The sequence below is a fragment of the Misgurnus anguillicaudatus genome, chromosome 22 (genome assembly GCF_027580225.2).
Source record: "Misgurnus anguillicaudatus chromosome 22, ASM2758022v2, whole genome shotgun sequence".
NCBI lineage: Eukaryota > Metazoa > Chordata > Actinopteri > Cypriniformes > Cobitidae > Misgurnus > Misgurnus anguillicaudatus.
Genome location: NC_073358.2, coordinates 46,688,764 through 46,709,588, shown reverse-complemented (window position 1 = coordinate 46,709,588; position 20,825 = coordinate 46,688,764). Strand labels below are relative to the sequence as shown.

The 20,825-nt window shown below is 37.8% G+C and overlaps 1 protein-coding gene across 2 annotated transcripts in view; it reads left to right on the top strand.

The window, feature by feature from the left end:
* Positions 1-14,084, top strand: part of LOC129439729 (metal transporter CNNM4) — a 46,090-nt gene extending 32,006 nt beyond the window's left edge. For both annotated transcript variants that reach the window (XM_055198491.2, XM_055198492.2), the window contains 2 exons: positions 5,806-5,981; positions 12,280-14,084. In XM_055198491.2, the coding sequence (XP_055054466.2) occupies positions 5,806-5,981; positions 12,280-12,519 (416 nt within the window). In that variant the 3' untranslated portion in view covers positions 12,520-14,084. The remainder of the gene's footprint in view (positions 1-5,805; positions 5,982-12,279) is intronic.
* The last annotated feature ends 6,741 nt before the right edge of the window (positions 14,085-20,825 follow it).

The following is a 20,825-nucleotide window of genomic DNA, read 5'->3' as shown; positions in this document are numbered from 1 at the left end:
CTGTAATCCAGTTACATAAGGAAGGTAGTTTAGAAATTTGGAATAAACAGCATCCCTAATCTTGAAATTTATTTTGTTACAGTATAGAAAAGTACTTTTATTAATGTTTTCACACAGTGTTAACTCATTCCCCGCCAGCCTTTCTTTGTGATTTTCACAAAATGCCTTTGAGAAAAATTATCTTCTAAAAATATATAAACATACAAATATATAAAATGAAAGAACAGACTCTCTGCTTTCAAATAAACAATAAACAAACATACAAAACGGGGGGTAAAGTTTCATCCTCTATATTTTTTTTCTCTGCTTATAAACTCTAAAATATGGATATTTTTCTTTTAACATTACAAATTATTTAGCAAAAAAGCTTAAATAATTGCATTTTTGTGAAGGAATTTTGTTAGAGATCAGATTCAGAACGATTATCAAAACATACATAGAGTTTAAAATTAATAAATAACATTTTGGCTTCAGTTTTTTCATAAATTGGGTAAGTCATCTAGTGGATAATCGCGGTATTGCAGATTAACATAAAAATAATCAGGAACATGTTTTTAATGCAATTTTTTCTTAATTAAAACTCGTCAATGGCAGGGAAAGAGTTAATCTGGGCTGCTCTAATTTTAGATCAAAGTTCCTCAACAATGCCAAAAAAGTAAATGTAGCTTATACTTTTCCCTTTTATTCTATAACATAATAGAATCTTTTAATAGATTTATTTTTGTGTAGCAGTATTTTTTATTTACTCTGGTAAACTTTTGGGAGTACTTCGACTCGCCTGAAAAGTCCGCTCCCCTTCTCCCTCTCATAATGGGAGAGGGAGGGTGTTACTGCGCCGAGTCGAATTACTCCCAAAAGTGCTATTACGCCATAAAATGTAGCTCCTCTTTTAAATCCGCTTAGAAAAGCGCTACGTTTTATTTTGTACCACCAAACTTGCTCGTATAACTACTCGTCTTAAATAGGAAAAACGTTGATGTGTTTGGTCACTTCTAACTTTATCTCTAAATGGTAGCATTGAATGAATGGGGCTAAGCTAAATGCTATCGAAGCGTCGCAGCGCGCTCCAGCGCTTAGGTGCACGCACACAGATGATAGAGGGATGTATCAACAATTCTTAGCTAAGGTAATAACATATTTTAATATTGAAAATTAGTAGACTATTCCTTTAACTCATGTATAATGCTGAAACAAATGTAGGCATGTCAGAATTACAGTTATGCCACTTACATATTGTAGCCTTTTTTAATGTTTGATGGCAAGATAAAGAAAATTATGTAGACTAATCATTTAAGTTTAATGTCCTAATGATCAGCCTACTTATTTGTATGTCCCACAGCTGGCATGAAATGTTATTAACCGGTTCAGGAACTTTATTTTTTTGTTCTAACCGGTTCAGGGACGTCAATTAAAGGGTTAAACCGAAAACCGGAAATGTTAAAATATTGTTTCTGTTTGGAACCAACCCAATGGGAAAATATCTGGTTCAGAGCACTGGTTTGAACAGCTCTTACATTTATTTTAGTCTAGGACTAGTCTAATCCCTGTCCGGGAAACCGCCACAAAATGTACTAAATATACCAACGACATTGTGCAGCTGCAGCAGAGCACAGCGCTAACATTAGCAGTTAGCCATGCAGATAATATATCAGTTGATGCTATTTAACAGTATTTATATCACATAACTATAAATATACACTTTTACTGTAATAATAAACACGTAGAAAATTGTGTTTACTGTGGGAAGATTCAGCATATTAATTTATACATCTTTATTTCAACTTCATACTGGATTAATTCATTTTACAAATATGAAAGATTTGGGGCTTTTGACAAACCATTCGGGGCTTGAGCCCCAGAAGCCACCCCCCCAGTTCCGCCCCTGGTCCACAATACTTGAAGTTCACCCCACAATTTCTATTCAATAATATTCTAGTGCTTTGCATAAAGACACAGATGTCATACATTTTAAATATTATTTTAAATAATTTTAAGTCTTAAAGTCCTCTTTAAAGTCCTCTTTGGGCCCACCAATTGAGAAACACTGGACATTCTGCCTACTTCCCATTTTATCCTCTTATTTTATATCACTCTCTTTATAGTACACCATCTGAAATGTATCCTGCTAAGTGTTAAAGGAACAGTATGTAGGATTGTGGCCAAAACTGGTACTGCAATCACAAAACTTGTGGCTAAAACTGGTACTGCAATCACACAACTGGTGGCCAATACACAAAATGACAACATAAACATAAGTTGAGGGCTGCAACCCCACTTTTTAAAAGACAATATCCTGGCCAGACCTGATATTAGTATTTGAAATGAAAATTATTTCTTAATGTCTAGTGACATATCTGGGCCATTTTATGATTAATTTATATAAATTTCTTACATAATTTTCCTTTTTATATATATATATATATATATTTAACCATTCACACATGCTAACTTTCATGCACAGATACATTTTTAGATAATGTTGAAGGGATAAATCACCCAAAAATTAAAATTGTGTCAATATTTACTTACTCTCAAGTATACATTTCTGAACACATAGGAAGATACTTTGAGCAAGGTTTGTAAAATAACACTTTGAGCACTGTTGACTTCCATTAGTATTTGTTTTTCCTAGTATGGAAGTCAGTGGTGCTTCCGTTTTCTGGTTGATTAATATCTTCCTTTGTGTTCAGCAGAACACATTTACACAGGTCTGTATAAACACCAAGGAAGATATTTGTAAGCAAGGTTTGTAAAAAACAACAACTATGATTACCATATGTGCCATTCTTCCCGGACGCGTGTGTCTTGGCCAGGATTTCGGGTGCATTTTCCAGAAGTTGTATTTGTCAACCTCACACGTCATTAAGGTTCTTACATTTCAGTTAACAACATCAGATATACAATCGTAGTTTCATTCATTGCTTCTCTGAAATAGAACCTGAAATAATAAACATCAATGACGTGTGTGGTCAACAGATATGACTTCTGGGGGACGCACACGAGGTCCTGGCCAGGACGCGTCCAGGAAGAATGACACCATTGACTTGCATACTATGGAAGTCAAGGGGGCTCCTGTTTTCTGCTTGATTACAAATATCTTCATTCGGCAGAACAAACACATTTACACAGGTCTGTAAAAACACAAAGGAAGATATTTTGAGCAAGGTTAGTAAAAAAAAATGCTTTTGAGCACCATTGACTATCATAGTATTTGTTTTTCCAACTATGGAAGTCAATGGTGCTCCTGTTTTCTGCTTGACTACAAATATCTTCCTTTGTGTTCAGCAGAACAAAGAAATGTATACATAAATAATGACTATTCCTTTAATGGCCTTTAATGATGGGTTACAAACCCAGCCACTCGGTTAAATGAACCTAGAAAATGTTTATTTTTGACCCAACAATGGGTTAAAACAACCCAGCAAAAGTTAAATTACAACCCAAAGGATTTGTCCTAAGATAACCCAGCAATTTTTCGAGTGTGTACACAAGTAAAAGAGTGAGGGAAAGTTTTTAGGTGCTAGGCAACATTACATTTATGATGGTGACCAGATGCTTTGTGTTCCCTGCAGGCTGTACAAGCCACCTATCAGTCTGCAGTACAGACAGCAGCAAGTGTGATGAGTTTCTGCAGCAGTCACTTTAGACATCAGTTTCCAAAAATGTTGCCGTGCCTATGTACTGTGACAGTTGATGCATCGCAGATATCAGAGTGTTTATATCATGTTAATGTTTTATGTTTTGTTAACTTTTTATCAACATGACCGAGTGTGAAGACGTTTGGAATGTGAACCGAGAATAACTAACAAAGGGAATAACACTTTTATTATGAGAACTGGCCCAAACTTTGACTTTTGCGGAGCTTGGGATGTTAAACAGTCTTTGACCTGCAAAAATGTCAAATAGCTATGGTTAATGAGGTGTGGCCCTTATCAACTTTGCCTTATCGCCACCACCTTGAAATTTTAATAAGCTGCATTCTCAGAAGTTTTGAGATATTGAGCTACAAAGCTTTTTCCTCCATTTAACTTTTTAGATAAAACCCGTTTGTTTTCTAAATAAAACTTCCCAAAATGTACCCAACCTAAAGTCCCCCTCTGGAAAAAAAAAAGTTTTATACAGTGTCTATATGGTGTTTTAATATGCTTTAAGAACTGCGAATGCATATCTATATACATCTGTATCTGTGATGGTGTGATTGAATTTAGTAATTAATCGTTATGTATCCCTAATTTCACCACTAGAGGTCGCAGTTCAAACATTGCCTCATTTTGTATACGCAGATTTATGAATATGTTGAATATAACTCAATTAGTACTGCCTCACGATTAATCGTTTGTAGAATAAAAGTTTTTGTTTACATAATATGTGTGTGTACTGTGTATAATAATTGTGTATAAATACACACACAGACATGCATGTATATAATTAAGAAACATTTTATATTTATATATAATCTATATTATGTATAAATATAAATATTTATTATATAAATATATTTTTTTCTTAAAATTATACATGTATGTGTGTGTATTTATATAAACATAATTATTATACACAGTACACACACATATTATGTAAACAAAAACTTTTATTCTACAAACGATTAGTCGCGACTAATCGTGGGGCAGTACTGATTGAGTTGTATTCATATAACATATTCATAAATCTGCGTATACAAAATGAGGCAATGTTTGAGCTGCGACCTCTGGTGGTGAAGTTGGGGATACATAACGATTAAAGGTGCAGTGTGTAATTTTTAGAAGAATCTCTTGACCGAAATGCAAAATAATATACAAAACTATATTATCAGGGGTGTATAAAGACCTTTCATAATATACTCTTATGTGTTTATTACCTTAGAACGAGCCCTTTTTATCTACATACACAGAGGGTCCCCTTACATGGAAGTCGCCATTTTGTGCTGCCATTTTTCTACAGAAGCCCTTAACAGACAATTTTTTTACTTAGTTGTCTCGGACGATTACATGTTTGTCCGGTGGCAGCTACCGTAGCTTCTCTATGTGTTTAAAAAGTGAGGGGTGAGCAGTGGTCTAAGCCGTTGGATGCAATTCGCAACCTTACCACTAGATGCCGCTAAAATTTACACACTGCACCTTTAATTGCGATTAATCTATAGCAGAATAAAGGTTTTGTTTATATCATATATGTGTGTGAACCGTGTATAATAACTTATATATATATATATATATATATATATATATATATATATATATATATATATTTTATATATATATATATATATTATATATTATATATTTATATATATATATGTATATATGTATATGTATATTTAAGAAATGTGTATATACATTTGTATATTAATTTATATTATATATAAATACTTAATATATAAATATATTTTTTTTCTTAAAATACATGCATGTGTGGATATTTATATATACATAATTATTATACACAGTTAGGAGGTAACACATATATGAGGTAAACAAAAACTTTTATTCCGCTATAGATTATTCGCGATTAATCGTTATGCATCGCTAGATGAAATCCTGCATATTGTGCCTTTAATATGGGATGATGTAGCATGAGAATAAAAGCAGTTAGAGGTGCTTTCTGACAAGTATGTTTAAAGGATAGAAGTACATCAAATAATGAAATATCTTGCTTTGAGTCATGTCTGAGCTGGTTGGTTTTCTTCAAAGAACCTAATTATACTTGGGAAAAATACTATCAAATCCACTAAATTAGTATGTGGTCATATCAAATATTCTTCTTTTGCATCAGTCTAATGTTGTTTTTCTTAACATTTTGTGTGTTTAGAGTTTCGCTCATCTTCTCATATCAGTGGTCTGAATCGCTCTGCGTCGCTGAATTACACGGATCGCCCCGAATCTCAATCCGTAAGCGGCAGCAACACTCAGCTCAGCAGCGCCCCCTTGCCGCAGTACACACCAGACTTCAATGTCCGAGCTCTCACAGACCTACAGTTTGTTAAGGTAAGAATGCAATGAGTTTTTGGTCTTTATCACACTATACACATTGCTTTTAATTTATTGCATGTAAACTTTGTCATGGGTGCGACATGTCCACAGCAAAAAGCACTTACAATGTATATGTTGCCATTTGCCAAGTATGCCCACCTTGAAAGTCTGAATCGCATAAAAAATACTTAGTCGCAAAATTACGTAAAACCTTACTTTCCACATATGTAACTTTTAAAGAGCACCTATTGTCCGATTCACGATTTTACATTTTCTTTGGTGTGTAAGTGTGTATTAGTACATGTTAACGATATGCAAAAGGTACAAATCCCAAAGTAAATAATGACACGAGTTATCATCTCCAACGTAAATCTTTTTTCTTGGAGTACAGCAAACACACGTATTGTTGGCAACAGCACAGGGTTCGTACGGTCCTGGAAAACCTGGAAAAGTTGTGGAATTTTAAATCTTAATTTTCCAGGACTGGAAAAGTGCTGGAAAACGAATAAACCCAGAATGTTTTGGAAAAGTCATGGAATTTTTCCAAAGAATACATTTAAAGTACAGTAAAATATCAAATCTGTTCATTTTAATCAGGTGATCTTGCAATCAGACACGACGAGGGAATGCTCGCTCTCAGGGCTACAAAAGCAAAATGCATCTCCGCCCTGCTCGTTGGGTAATCTCGACTCTTAGAGAGAACAAAATATATTGAAATGCTTTTGCATTCTCTCACAGATTTGGTTGGGTAATTATGGTGTATGTAATCCAGGCAGCGGGTATTTGAGTCACGTTTAAACACGCGCTCGGGTTTACTTTCCCTTTTTACGTGAAACACCGGCAAGTCGTGAACTGTAGCCTACTGAAAGCAAGCATCTGGATCGATTGCGCAAAATTCCTTTAACGTCGTCCTGTCAGTCATTTAAATCCTCTCAGTAAAACATCCCGCAGCAGACTTCAAAGTGATACAGATTGCATGTCGGTGATGAGAATTGCGAAAAGGCTATGTGAACTCGCTCTTAAAGCGACAGTAGCCCCTATTTTTCTTATCTGAAAAATTATCTAATCTGTACCTGAAAAAACATTGTATGATCCAAACTGTGAGTTTTGTGACCCATTGATGCACTATTAAATGGTGAGTATATTCAGTGTGGAGATCAGTTGGCTTGCATCCAGTTAAAAAAAACAACAAGAATAGCAGAGCAAACATTGTGGTCAGTGGCCCTATAGGCTTTGTATTGGCAACATTTGGCTCATTGTGAAAACGAACTGTTCTATGCCCTCAACGTCGAGTGGCATTTTCTTATCTGTGACTTCAGTTAATTTTTCAAATCTTATATTTCAGAAGAAGTTCGTCTTCATCACTGTAGCCTTTATAAGGTGATGTCAGTGTTACTGGATATTTTATTCATTTTATGTATTAATACTGCTGCCTCCCATTTATTTACTGTAGGTATGTAAACCTATTCACTGGTGGTTCATGTGAGAAAACAAATAGCCTGTCATTGTATTTAGTTTAGTTGTAGTACATTTTAGATTTGGGCATTTAGCAGATGCTTTTATCCAAAGCAAAAGGCAAATTTTCATAGAATTTTTATTCTTTTTTATGTAAACATGGAAGATTTTTGCCTTGAAAGTAATGGAAAAGTCATGGAAACGTATTGGTAAAAATCTGTACGAACCCTATACAGTTTACTTCCTGGGATTGGTGACGTAGACAAGAACGACAGTATCATAATTCCTCCCGCTTCGGACTCACAGCCTGTCAGTTAACTCCGGTTAGCATTGCACGCGAATCCTTCAAACATGGTAAGGAGCGTCACATTTCCGGCTGATGTCAGAGGTATTCAGACCAATTACAACTTACTTTTAAAATCCGTGCATTTTAGTGAAATCTAGACCCGACGGGTTCGGGCTTCATTTCTAACATTTTACACGGGCTCGGGCCGGGCTATGGCTTGCGCTCCGGCATTGCGCAGTAAATGAGCGGTCAAGTTCAATGCTGCTGGATCAGTAAGCGCAGGACCGCACTGAAGCCATTTACAGTGGATTTAATAATTTTCCTAAAACAAAAACATGTAGCCTAATCTTGGTGGATAAAGGTTTTTCAATGTATAACTAAATATTAACTGAGTCTTAAATACATAATTTAGACAGAGGATATAGACCATACATGGACAATATACGGCCCGGGGGCCGGATCCGGCCCGCATAGTGCTTCAATCCGTCCCCCGCGATGCGCTCACAATTTGTATGAAACTGTCATGGTTGCAGTGTTTCCCATACATTGATTTATCTGTGGCAGGCCGCCACAGAATCAACACTGGCCGCCACAAATAGTCTTTTCATGTTTCCCATTTACATTTTACTATTTAAAATGTCTTAATTTATTGCAGCGAGTGCTCAGCGCGCTCCCTCCGCTTCTCTCTCTCTCTCGTTGCGTGCAGCTCAATGTAAATGTATGATGCTTTTTTCAGACAATGTCGTGTTTTTAGCAGCAGTTAATAAAGAGCTGGTTGGATTAAACAAAGAGTTACTGGGTCCTGTTTAGTCACCTTTTTATAGACAACAGAACAGATAATATGTAAAATAGCATTCGGTTGTGTTAAAATGCAATATAATGTGACAGATCAAAGAGTAAAACACGGCCCAATGACGTCACATATATGCTAATTGGCGTGTGACGTCATCACCACCACAGTCTCTTAAAATCCTCTGGGAAACACTGCCTGGTGGTTAATACAAAATAAAATAAAAAAGAAATAATAATATTGAATTATCTTCTCATGTCTTGTGTGTTCGTATGGTGTGTGTGTTATGATTGTTTGCACGTGGGCATATCGCTGTAGTATGAACAATATGCAGGGTAGGAAATTAATCCTTGAAAGTAAATCCAGTTATTCTAATGTTAGAGTAGCCTAGGTCTGACAGGCCTAGCAAAAATAAATATCAGGCCTTGAAATAGGCTGACAAAGTCAAAGTAACTGTAGAGTAGCCTTATATATATTTGCACCTTTTAATCATGTAACTATGTGTAATATAATTTTCCCAAGTGTGGCCCTCCGCTTACTTTGCCAAAGTAACTGTGGCCCTCAGGCTAAAACTGTTGCCCACCCCTGATATAGACCAATGTTGGCATTAATGGAGAGAAGTGCCGAAGCAAATCCCGTGGAGCCTTTATCTTAATTTCATTATTGCCAAATGCCCATCTTAATTCAGAATGTATTATCTTTATTTATTACACGGCGCTCTGGAATGCTTGATTCTGATTGGTCAGTTGAGACATTTGCAGGTTCGTTCTTTTCAAATAATAACCGCTCCAAAATAATAACGCATAGCCGGACTACTTGCACGAGTAAAATCGCTCCGCGCCAATAAAGATCAATAAAGATTACTGTCTGTCTGGCGCCATCTTGTGACAAACACTCGACAACCACGACAAGACACAGACAGCTTACTGAGACTGAACTTGACAAAATAGAGCATGACAGCTACGAAGCCAACACACAAAAAAATACAGAATGGGCATTAAAACTTCTCAAAGACTGGCTAAAAGAGAAAAAATGGAGACAGTATGAAGCAGAGGATCTTAATAAGGTATTACGATCATTTTATGCATCTGTGCAAAGTTTCGCGGAAGGATAAAAATGTTAATTTAAAACAAATATGCCAATAAAATGTTTCAAATTCATATTCATGTCCAGTTTTTTTTCTTATGTGGCAAGTAGCCGTGTAATAAGCGGGATAATGTAGAGGCAGCCGGTAGTTATTGGGAAATAAGCCCCTTCAGTGTGATACAAGACCCTCCGCTTCGCGTCGGGTCCTGATCACACTGTCGGGGCTTACGGTATTTCCCAATAACTACCGGCTGCCTCTACATTATCCCTTACTTAATTTGTTAAGAAAGAATTATATTCATTGGCATGTTGGCCTATTTATAGTGTATTGCATAGGCCATTTAGAGTGAGATGTTATGATGTTACAGATTACTTCTTTTATTTCTTTGTTTTAACTTCCAAGTTGCGTAGCCTAGTTAGTCATAAATAACAAACATTTAATAATAAATAATAGTTAAGGGATTGGTCCATTTTCTTGGGGGAAGGGTCCAGATGGTTTACTCACCACCATGTCATCCAGGGTGTTGATGTCTTTCTTTGTTCAGTCGAGAAGAAATTATGTTTTTTGAGGAAAACATTGCACGATTTTTCTAGTTTTGGTGGACTTTAATAGAGCCCAACATTTAATACTTAACTCAACACTTAACAGTTTTTTTCAGCTGAGTTTCAAAGGACTATAAACAATCCCAAACGTGGTATAAGGGTCTTATCTAGCAAAACGATTGTCATTTTTGACAATAAAAATAACAAATGTACACTTTTGGAGCACAGCTTCTCGTCATGTGGATCCGGTCATGATGCGCCAGCTGACCCCACGCAATACGTCATGACGTCAAGAGGTCACAGAGGATGAACGCGAAACTCCGCCCCAGTGTTTACAAGTGTGTTGAAAGAGGACCGTTCCTACGTTGTTGTATGTGAAATGATACTAATTAATGTCTTTGTGGCAGTTTATTGTTTAAAATGGTCTGCAAATGTGTGTTTTATATATGTTACACGTGACCTCCCTACGTCACTACGCATGTACGTTAGGTCGCGCTGGACCAGACCTAGACGAAAAGTTGTGGTTCAAAAGTACATATTGTCCATTTTTCCCGTCAAAAATGACAATCGTTTTGCTAGATAAGACTTTTATGCCTCGTTTGGGATCATTTAGAGTCCTTTGAAACTCCGTTGAAAAAAAGTGTTGTGTGTTGAGTTAAGTATTAAATGTTGGGCTCTATTGGAGTCCATTGGAATGGGAGAAATCCTGCAGTGTTTTCCTCATGGAACGTGGTTTCTTCTCGACTGAACGGGGAGGGACATCAACATTTTGGATGGCAGGGTGGTGAGTAAATTATCTGGATTTTTCTTTTAAGAAAATGGACTAATCCTTTAAAAATAGTTAAAACCTGTGTAAATTACTCATTCTTGACAAAAGCTGTGTACGTGCGCACATTTAAATAATGTCGGGCTGTAAACGCGTTCGGGCTTTTAAAAAGCTGTCAATCAAAATGTACTTTCGGGTTCGGGCCGAATTCTGTCGGGCTTCGGTCATTTCGGGCCTAACTTTTTACTCTACATTGACCCGCGCATCAATGGTATGCATTTACAACTTCAACGCAATACGTAAGCAGGGCTCAACACAAATATTTTTTTCTAGGCCAGTGGTTCAGATTTTCACTTGCCCTGCCAAAATTTTCACTAGCCCACCAAAAAATAATAATAATTTAAAAGTCAAATATAATCGTACACATTTTATTCATCATTAGCCTGTCAGGGCTATGTTCTTGGATATTTCAGCACATATTACTGCACAAAAGAGAATTCCTAAAGAATTCTTGTTGCAAAAATGATAAAGGAGTTAAAAAAGTTGCATCATTACAACACAGATCTCTTGATGTGTTTACCCCTAACCATTTTTGATGGCAGTGTAATGTCCAGGTGCAGCAGCAGTTGTTCCACTCCAATGAATATGTTTCTGGGAATACTTTTGTGGAGTATTCTAACATAAACACCCTCCGACTCTCTTCCTCTAGAATCTGAAGAATTTGCCAGAACGCTAATGAAGGGTTCTGCCTAACTGTGCTTTCAACCGCCACCGGTGTGCTTTCAGTTCAACTTTATGGTAATGAGCTATGACGTGGTTCGGCGGCAACCAGGCATCTTTCACACAGGCCCAGGGCTACCTGGCAGTTCTTTGTCGAGCCCTGCGTAAGGTTGCACTGGCGCCTCACACGGCTAGTGCAATACAAGAAGTTGTGGTTGAAAAGTGCATTTTTATTTTTCTCGTTTCGCTAGATAAGACCCTTATGCCTAGTTTGGGATCATTAAGCCCTTTGAAGCTGCGTTGAAACTGCAATTTATACTGCATTGAAACCAATGAAGTCTTTTAAATTGAGAAAAATCCTGGAATGTTTTCCTCAAAAAACTTAATTTCTTCTCGACTGAACAAAGAAACACTTAAACAAGTTAGATGACATGGGGGTGATTAAATTATCTGGATTTTTTTATGAAAGTGGAATATTCCTTTGAAGTCTTTCAGTTTCTGCCACGGATCAACAATTTTTATGACATGAGTACTTGGCATACAAGCCATTTCGCTAGTTTTTTAAAATAAAATTTTTGACAAAACATGAAACCGGCTGTAAAGTGTTTCTATCCCAACGTCTTAAATTTCAAAAATGTGTGTTATTAACCAACTTTTATTTTTTCAGATCTCACATTCTCATTATCAGAAGGGAGTGATGACGTCTCGATTCGACAGCTCACCGCAATCTCCAGACAGCGGCCACACGCTTGTGGATAACAGCACATCTTCAGCCCCAAATCCCTCTTTAGAAAACATGCTCACGCTTACGGACAACCCCGATGAGACGACCTCGCTCCTCAATGAGCAGAACAGCCTGTCTGCCCGCCAGGCCAACCACAACATGCATAACGAGAGCGCCATCTAACACAAGCACACGTATGAACGTCATCATTGAGCACGTGGTTGACAACGGTTCGGACATATGGAGATTACCAACACACCTACATGACATTTTGCACTTTTCCGGACAATAATTCAATTGTCTTGAATAATTATAACCGTTTTTAGCGTTAGCCATAACAGCTGACAGTAACTTGATTCTGATGAAGCAGTATATCAGTGTGGGCCTATGAAAAGCATTCGACGACAGGCGTGGGATGAAAACCAAAGTGTACCTGGACTGAAAAAGACCCCCCCGTTTCAAACAGACTGTTATGGGGTGTTTTATAGACGGTGCAAATAGAGACATTTATATATACAAAAATGTTTATTTTGTCATTTTTCTATTAAGTTGGCTCACGGAAACTTGTCATCGTGAAGGAAGGAAACTGCGGATGCCTTTTTTATTTCACGTCAGTCCATAGTTACTTTATCTTTGTACCAAATAATATTGATGTGTGTGTGAAAGATAGGATGAGAGTTTGTGACTGATATATATCAGCGAGTGTGTGTTTGTATATAAAATGACACACGAGTCTGATTTGGGCCGTCGGAGCTCAAGCAACAACTCAGGGAGATTGTGACACTAAACTTCACATACAAACTGCATGTTGGATAATTCCCCATTTATTAATATGAATCCATGCAAAAAGTGATCAAAAAGTGAAGCTAGCATGCTGTTGTTTAATGCACCAAATACTGAAATGGTAAAATACACTGCGTATCTTAAAAGCATACAGGAACACGTGGCATCCACATGATAGTTTTTGTGTCTGAAGCGATACGTATAATAGGTGTCATTGTGTGTGTGTAAAATTGTGTCAAGTCCTTTTTAAAATTAATGTATTGATTTTTTTTCAACTCCAAAGAGAACAAGCATTAGTCACTGTCGTGCAACTGTTTCTTTTTGTAAAACGAGTCAAAATATTTGTGCGGACCAGAAGTGAACTAACCAAAATCAAATATCTTCTGTATTTATTTAGCATACAATTGTACGTTTTAAATGGTTTAGATTTCTTTGTATTTGTAAATTCTTAAAATTTCTGTGTTTTATAAGCAGGCGCGTGGGATGGTTGTTTATACTAAGATTTTCTTTTTGGTACAGACTCATTTAGATTGGAAACGGGAAATCATAATTGTTCTTCTGCTTTTTCTTTTTCCACTGTTGCTTTTAAAACCAAATATGTTTAAAATGAACAATCAAAGTGAAATGTAGACACCTTGCTGAGAAGATATCGGCACCAGTGTCACATGACTAGCCAAATGAATGCCTCTTTTATGTAGCATCTCCCGAATATGATGATGCAAGGACTGCACTGTTTATAAAGACACTCCCTGTTCGGTCGAGCTTTAAATCAGTTCATGTTTATTAATTATTCAAAACACACTTTTTTGTGATGGAAACTGAAGCAATTTGTTGGTGTGAAAACCTCCTGATTCTTTTTATACTGTATTTTCCCAAGTTATTTTGTGGTTTGGGAGAGGTCCTCTTTTAGATGATCTAACTTTGGTTATTAAATTATTTATTAAATCAGTATAATACACAAACTATTCTCATGTTCAGCATTAAATTCTGTGGGTGTGTAAGAGGAGTAAAAGGAATGAAAGTTCATCTCATCATCTTGACTGGGTGATTCTCACGAAAACTTGCTTTTAAAAATGTCAAGCATGAAAACGTAAAAATTGCTTAAATTTACTTTTTTTCCCACCAGACATTGAAAAACAAAGTCTGGAGTAAATGGGAACATTAATTTAAAAACTTTTACTTATCATTTAACACTTTTTGTAACATAATTTAAAAAATTACTCCTAAAAAATCTCATTACCGCAACAGTCAGAAAACATCAACACTGACATATTTTCAAAATGACATGACAAACCTGAAAGAACATAATTTGGAGATTCTGCACATGCATTTAAAATCAAAGTATTATGCTTCTATTAATTAAATTAACATTTAATAAGCATCTGTTGCCGTAATGATAATCAAAATGTCGTGTAAGCATTCTGACAAGACAATATTTCAAATTAACTGTAAAAAAATGATCTTACCTGGTAGCCATCTTGAAGTAACTGGTCCATGTGCTTGGTCACTCAAAATCAAACTTTATTAAAATTCTGTATGTGTGCTTAAACTGTTCTCAAAAAGTGTTGCGGAGGATGAAAACATCAAGCATGGACACATCATTTTCCTAATTTTTCTTCATTATTATTATACATGAATATTCAGTAAATATTTTTTTCTGTCATCTAAAGTAGTCTAGCAAAACATCCATTTATTTTTTTCTTAATATTTTTGTGTTAATTTGATTAAATTACAACATAACGCATGTGCCGGACACATTGCGGTAATGAGAATTTCAGCAGAAAATTAGATAAAATTTCCAATTATAAATTCTTATGTTGAAATCACACATTGTGCAAGGTAGAACACAGTATTGTGTTAATTCTGATGCTTTTTAATGTTACTATATTACACATTTTAAAGCTAAAATCATTAGTGCCGTGGTGTTTCAATGGTTTCGTGAGAATCACCCGACTATGTCTAGTAATTGTCATAACTAAGACACACACCTATTTATTTTTTGCACTGACTTTAGTCCTTTAAAGGTTATTATTTGGTAAGTTCTCTGTGTCTTTATTCATCCTCTGTTTAGCATGGCTAACCAAATAGATTATTTTAAACTTTAGCCTGACCCATAAAATCTGCACAGTTGATGAGTACAGATGAGTACATGATGTGGATTTACAACAGTAAACACACTGAAGGGATGTGGAAATGACGTACACAATATGACACAGCCATTGTCTAGTTATACTAATAATTCAGATGATTCACAATTTCCCACTTTAGATACTGTGCAAAAGTCTTAGGACACCATCACCAGTTGTTGTTTTAGCAAAGTTTTAATGTCCATCCATAATTCTTTTTAACCCTTTTTTTAAGATACATTCAGGAAATTAATTAAAAACAAACAATTTTCAGAACTAAATGTCTTCTTCGGGCATCAGTCAGTATTTAGTGTGACCTCTCTTGGCACGAAACACATCTTGAGCTTTTTTGAGGAGACTGAAGTCATTCGATTAGAATTAGAAATTAGGATTTAATTTCATTTAGGTTTAAGAGATCCTGCAGCTGCCTGCTATTGCTCAAGTGAAGGGGAGTTTACCCTAAATACTTAACACTTCAGCTTATACTTTATACTGTTTTAATACTACTGTACATACACCTGTCCTGTATTTTCTGGTTGTGTACTAATAAAGAGACTACGAAATAATTAAATGTGATCACTATAAAATTGCAAACACAACAAATCGGTAGCATGGTGGCCTAAGACTTTTGAATAGTACTGTATGTTTAACTATAAGAAATATGTTTAGCAACAGTATACATTGAGGAAAATAAGTATTTGAACACCCTGCTATTTTGCAAGTTCTCCCACTAAGAAATCATGGAGTGGTCTGAAAGTGTCATTGTAAGTGCATGTCCACTGTGAGAGATAAAAAAATCAATCTTTCTGTATTAAAGATGTATTTTACATTGAGAAAGACACAATATTGTGGCCCTGCATAACTCAGTGGTAGAGCATTGCTTTATCAGCTCAAAAGGTCATTGTTTGGAGCACACTGATAAAAAATTTATTATTAACACTTTACATCGTGTGTGTGTGTGTGTGTGTGTGTGTGTGTGTGTGTGTGTGTGTGTGTGCTATGTTTATATATTTATTAGTAAACACCATAATTTAGAACAAACAGGAAGAAGACATAGGCTAAGATAGAAGGTAAAAAGAAGTAATAAAAAACTAAAAAAATATGAAAACTTTAATAAATGGTAATATTATTGATATTATGAATCTTTAATCTTTCTAAATAAATTATAAACGTAACGTGATAAAAACGCTATAAGAGACACAAAGAGGGAACAGACTTCGACAGAACACCGGATATCTTCTCTAATTATTTTCTATTCAAATCATTAAAAGATTTTCAGATGATTTCATCACTCCAGTCTGTCCGGTTGAGGGCTTATTGCAACCATAAACACCTACGTTTATCTTCACATTGTGTCTTCGACGACGGTATACTATAAAAATGAAGGTCATCTATTTTGGCATTCTTATTCTGACACTCAGCACAACAAGACATTTTCTAGTGATTTATATTGTTCGTTTCACTCGTGTCTCATTCATTTCCACTGTTTTTCTGCCACCACATTGCGGGCGTGACGTAACTGTGACGTAGACTCGCAAAAGGTCTATAGCAAGGAAGCACTAGTTGCCTGATAGATGTTAGATAATGTCTGGAATAATCGCGGGAGCAGCTATTGAGCAAACATGTCTGGAGAGCAATCGCATGATTGGTACCTGCACAAGCAAGTCTGGATACATAAATAATCATGCTTAGACAGTTCTATGGTGCAAGCAAGGAAGGGAGACTGGAACAGGGAAGTCTGGTTGAACTTCATGACCTCAACTGATCAGTCCATGTCAAGCTTTTGTGCATAGCCAAGGGAAATGTCACAACTCAGTCTCGACTTTTTAAATGCAAGCTAAGACAAATGAAAGTTGTCATTGCTTCATAAGCCAAACAAGGATACCAATAAAGAATATATTGGGTTATATGAAAGGATATCAAATATATAAATGTGGGGTGTGGGGGAACAACATTTAAATTCTAACCGTACATTTTGCATATCGTTAACATACACTCACCTAAAGGAATATTAGGAACACCATACTAATACTGTGTTTGACCCCCTTTCGCCTTCAGAACTGCCTTAATTCTACGTGGCATTGATTTAAAAAGATGCTGAAAGCATTCTTCAGAAATGTTGGCCCATATTGATAGGATACCATCTTGCAGTTGATGGAGATTTGTGGGATGCACATCCAGGGCACGAAGCTCGCATTCCACCACATCCCAAAGATGCTTTATTGGGTTGAGATCTGGTGACTGTGGGGGCCATTTTAATACAGTGAATTCATTGTCATGTTTAAGAAACCAATTTGAAATGATTGAACTTTGTGACATGGTGCATTTTCCTGCTCGAAGTAGCCATCAGAGGATGGGTACATGGTGGTCATAAAGAGATGGACATGATCAGAAACAATGCTCAGGTAGGCCAATTGGCACTAAGGGGCCTAAAGTGCGCCAAGAAAACATCCCCCACACCATTACACCACCACCAGTCTACGCAGTGGTAACAAGGCATGATTGATCCATGTTCTCATTCTGTTTACTCCAAATTCTGACTCTACCATCTGAATGCCTCAACAGAAATCGAGACTCATTAGACTAGGCAACATTTTTCCAGTCTTCAACTGTCAAATTTTGGTGAGCTGGTGCAAATTGTAGCCTCTTTTTCCTATTTGTAGTGGAGATAAGTGGTACCCGGTGGGGTCTTCTGCTGTTGTAGCCCATCCGCCTTAAGGTTGTGCGTGTGGTGGCTCTACAAATGCTTTGCTGCATACCTCGGTTGTAACGAGTGGTTATTTCAGTCAAAGTTGCTCTTCTATCAGCTTGAATCAGTCAGAACATTCTCCTCTGACCTCTAGCATCAACAAGGCATTTTCGCCCACAGGACTGCCGCATACTGGATGTTTTTCCCTTTTCGCACCATTCTTTGTAAACCCTAGAAATGGTTGTGCGTGAAAATCCCAGTAACTGAGCAAATTGTGAAATACTCAAACCGGCCCGTCTGGCACTAACAACCACGCTCAAAATTGCTTAAAGGGGAGGTTTAATGCTATTTCATGCATTCTGACTTATTAACACAGTTTAAGAGTTGTAGTCTTCATGCTAAACATAAGCAAAGTGTCAAAAAAGCAGTTGAGCTTGTAACAGAGTATTTCTGAGCCAAACTCACACCTCCTTTTTTCTACAAGTTTCGGAAAGTTTTTTTCAAATGGGGATATCCGTTACGACTGATTGACCCCATATTCCTTTTATGGGCTTTTACCCCCAGAAAAGTACGCCGGCCCTGCACGTCAAGTGAGAGCGAGAACGCGCATTAGCATTGCTCCGTCGAGTAGAAGTCACCGGTATCACTGCACAGCACGCGAAAACTTTGTTTTAGCAAGATAGTTCGACAAAAGAAGTGTGTTTTTGGATTTAAGGAGAATGTCACAGGGTGACTATTGTAGGGCGGAACCAAAAGTGGCGGAGAAAGGTTCCGCCTGAAGATGGTTTCCGCCGGACCCGATTTTTAAAACACCTTTTTACTTCCTGGTCTCCCTGACAACACAAATTACGGGTGAACGAGCAACAGGTGTGGCAAATTAATGTGGCAACCCATGATTGGAGGAGGGATTGAAGATGAGACACATAAATAGGTCCAGAGAAACACAGGAAGAGAGAGTTGATTTCGGGGGTGAGCTCCTTCACGCCTAGGGCGGATCAAACCACACGCTCCTTCCTTGGAAAAGCCGGAGGGCGCCGTTGATCCGGGGACCGCTTAAAGCGAATGGAAAGAGTGCGGTAGCCGAAAGAGGCGAAAGGGAGGAGCTGTGGACATTAAAGGAGCACCACACTGAAAGGTGCTTTTCTCTGCCTGTGTTTAACTGTGTGTGTTTGGTCGAACCGATCCCTTGGGGAAAGAAAGCGGAAGCCTGGCTGCGGTCCAAATAGAAGGAACAGAGGTTGAAGGTGACTGGGTGAAAGGAATACTGACGATCTACGTTACTGGGCTGAGTATAAGAGTAATACAAATATTGACTTACGGATGTGTTGACACGTGAGGATGTTCTGAGGATCACTCACCAGATCTGGCGCCTACGAAAATCGATGGCGACGGAGAAGCTGTAACAGGAAGGAAGGAAAGACCGGCAGAGTGTTATCAGCGAAGTGTGAGTAACAGTTCAGTTTACAATACGAAGTATTAAGAAGAAAGAATTACCTGATGTGTGTTGTGAGTTATTGAATAGCTACGGCCCCACTGTGGAGAGAAGCGTGGGCGAGCCGGGGAGTAACATTGAGAGCACAAGCGGGGAAACCAACCCTGTAAAGTGTCACCATCACATGTGAGTAGTTTAAATGCACCGTATTGAGTAACATTAAAGAGGGTATATTACCTAACCTATGTTGTGAGTCTAACACTCAGACTTTTGGCCCCACTGGGGAGAGAAGCGTGGGTGAGCTGAGAACGTAACTAAGAGTAAACAGGGGGTCCGACGTCTAAATCTAGGTGCTTTTCCCTTCTGCTGAGAACAACGCCCAACCAGCCACACGAGAGACCCGGGACGAGTTGGCCGAGTCCTTAATTCACGTAAAGTGTGTGCGTAATGCTGTGGATGAGTCTTGGTCTTCAGTTTGTGTGTGTACACTAAAACTTGCAGTGTGGTGCTGTGCTTGTGGTGACAGAAGCCGCTTTGAGTCCAGCGAAATCGTGAGGAGATAACAGCACGTTGAGGCCAGAAGAACAGAAGGGAAGACAGTTGCAACTAGGATTTCCTGTATGCCAGTGGCACGACCCTGAGGGAGAACGATAAGTCCCAGTCTTGTGAAGTAACTTACCTCTGCTTATGGCACGACCCTGAGGAGAAACGATACGTCCCAGTCTTGTGAAGTAACTTACCTCTGCTTTCAGTACGACCCTAAGGAGAAACGAAAAGTCCCAGTCTTGTGAAATAACTTACCTCCGTGGATTGAAGAGGATCCCCCTCACTGTCTCATCCTTGCCGGACGGGAAGTGTCCAGCGAAGTCCACCGTAGAGACCCTAAGGGGCGAGAAAGAGACGAAAGTATCAGATACCGATCGAACATCGAAGGGTTGGGTGTACCCCCATCGACTCCTACAGTCGCCAGTGGCAGGTAGCGGAAATTACTGGACCAAACCACTAATTGTGTTTTCCTTGTTCTGCCTCCAGGAGAAGCGGAGGGCGCCACGGATTAAAGGAAGCCCCTGGAAAGGAGTGCTACTCCCCGCTCCACACTAAGTCTAGCCCTGGGGGCAAGAAGAAAGAGTTGTTTTAATTTACCCTCTCCCCTTCCCCTCATCTTTTAAATATTTAATAAAGTTGTATTTTAAATATTAGTATACTCTGTCTGTCTGGTCATTGGGGTGGCTTTGGGACCTCCTCGAGGTGGAAACTAGGTAGGGGCGTGACCCTTTAGCTATCTCGGGTCCGCTCCGACCTGTGACAAGAAGAAAACCTTATTTAGCTTTCCCTGTCGTAAGTTGCAATTCGTTTTTCCCAGACAGCAACGTAATTGCGAAAAAGTTTGTTCCCTGGCTGCATGTCGGAGAGGATTGCTTTACAAAAAATGCTCAGTTTGACGCCGGATTTTTCCCCT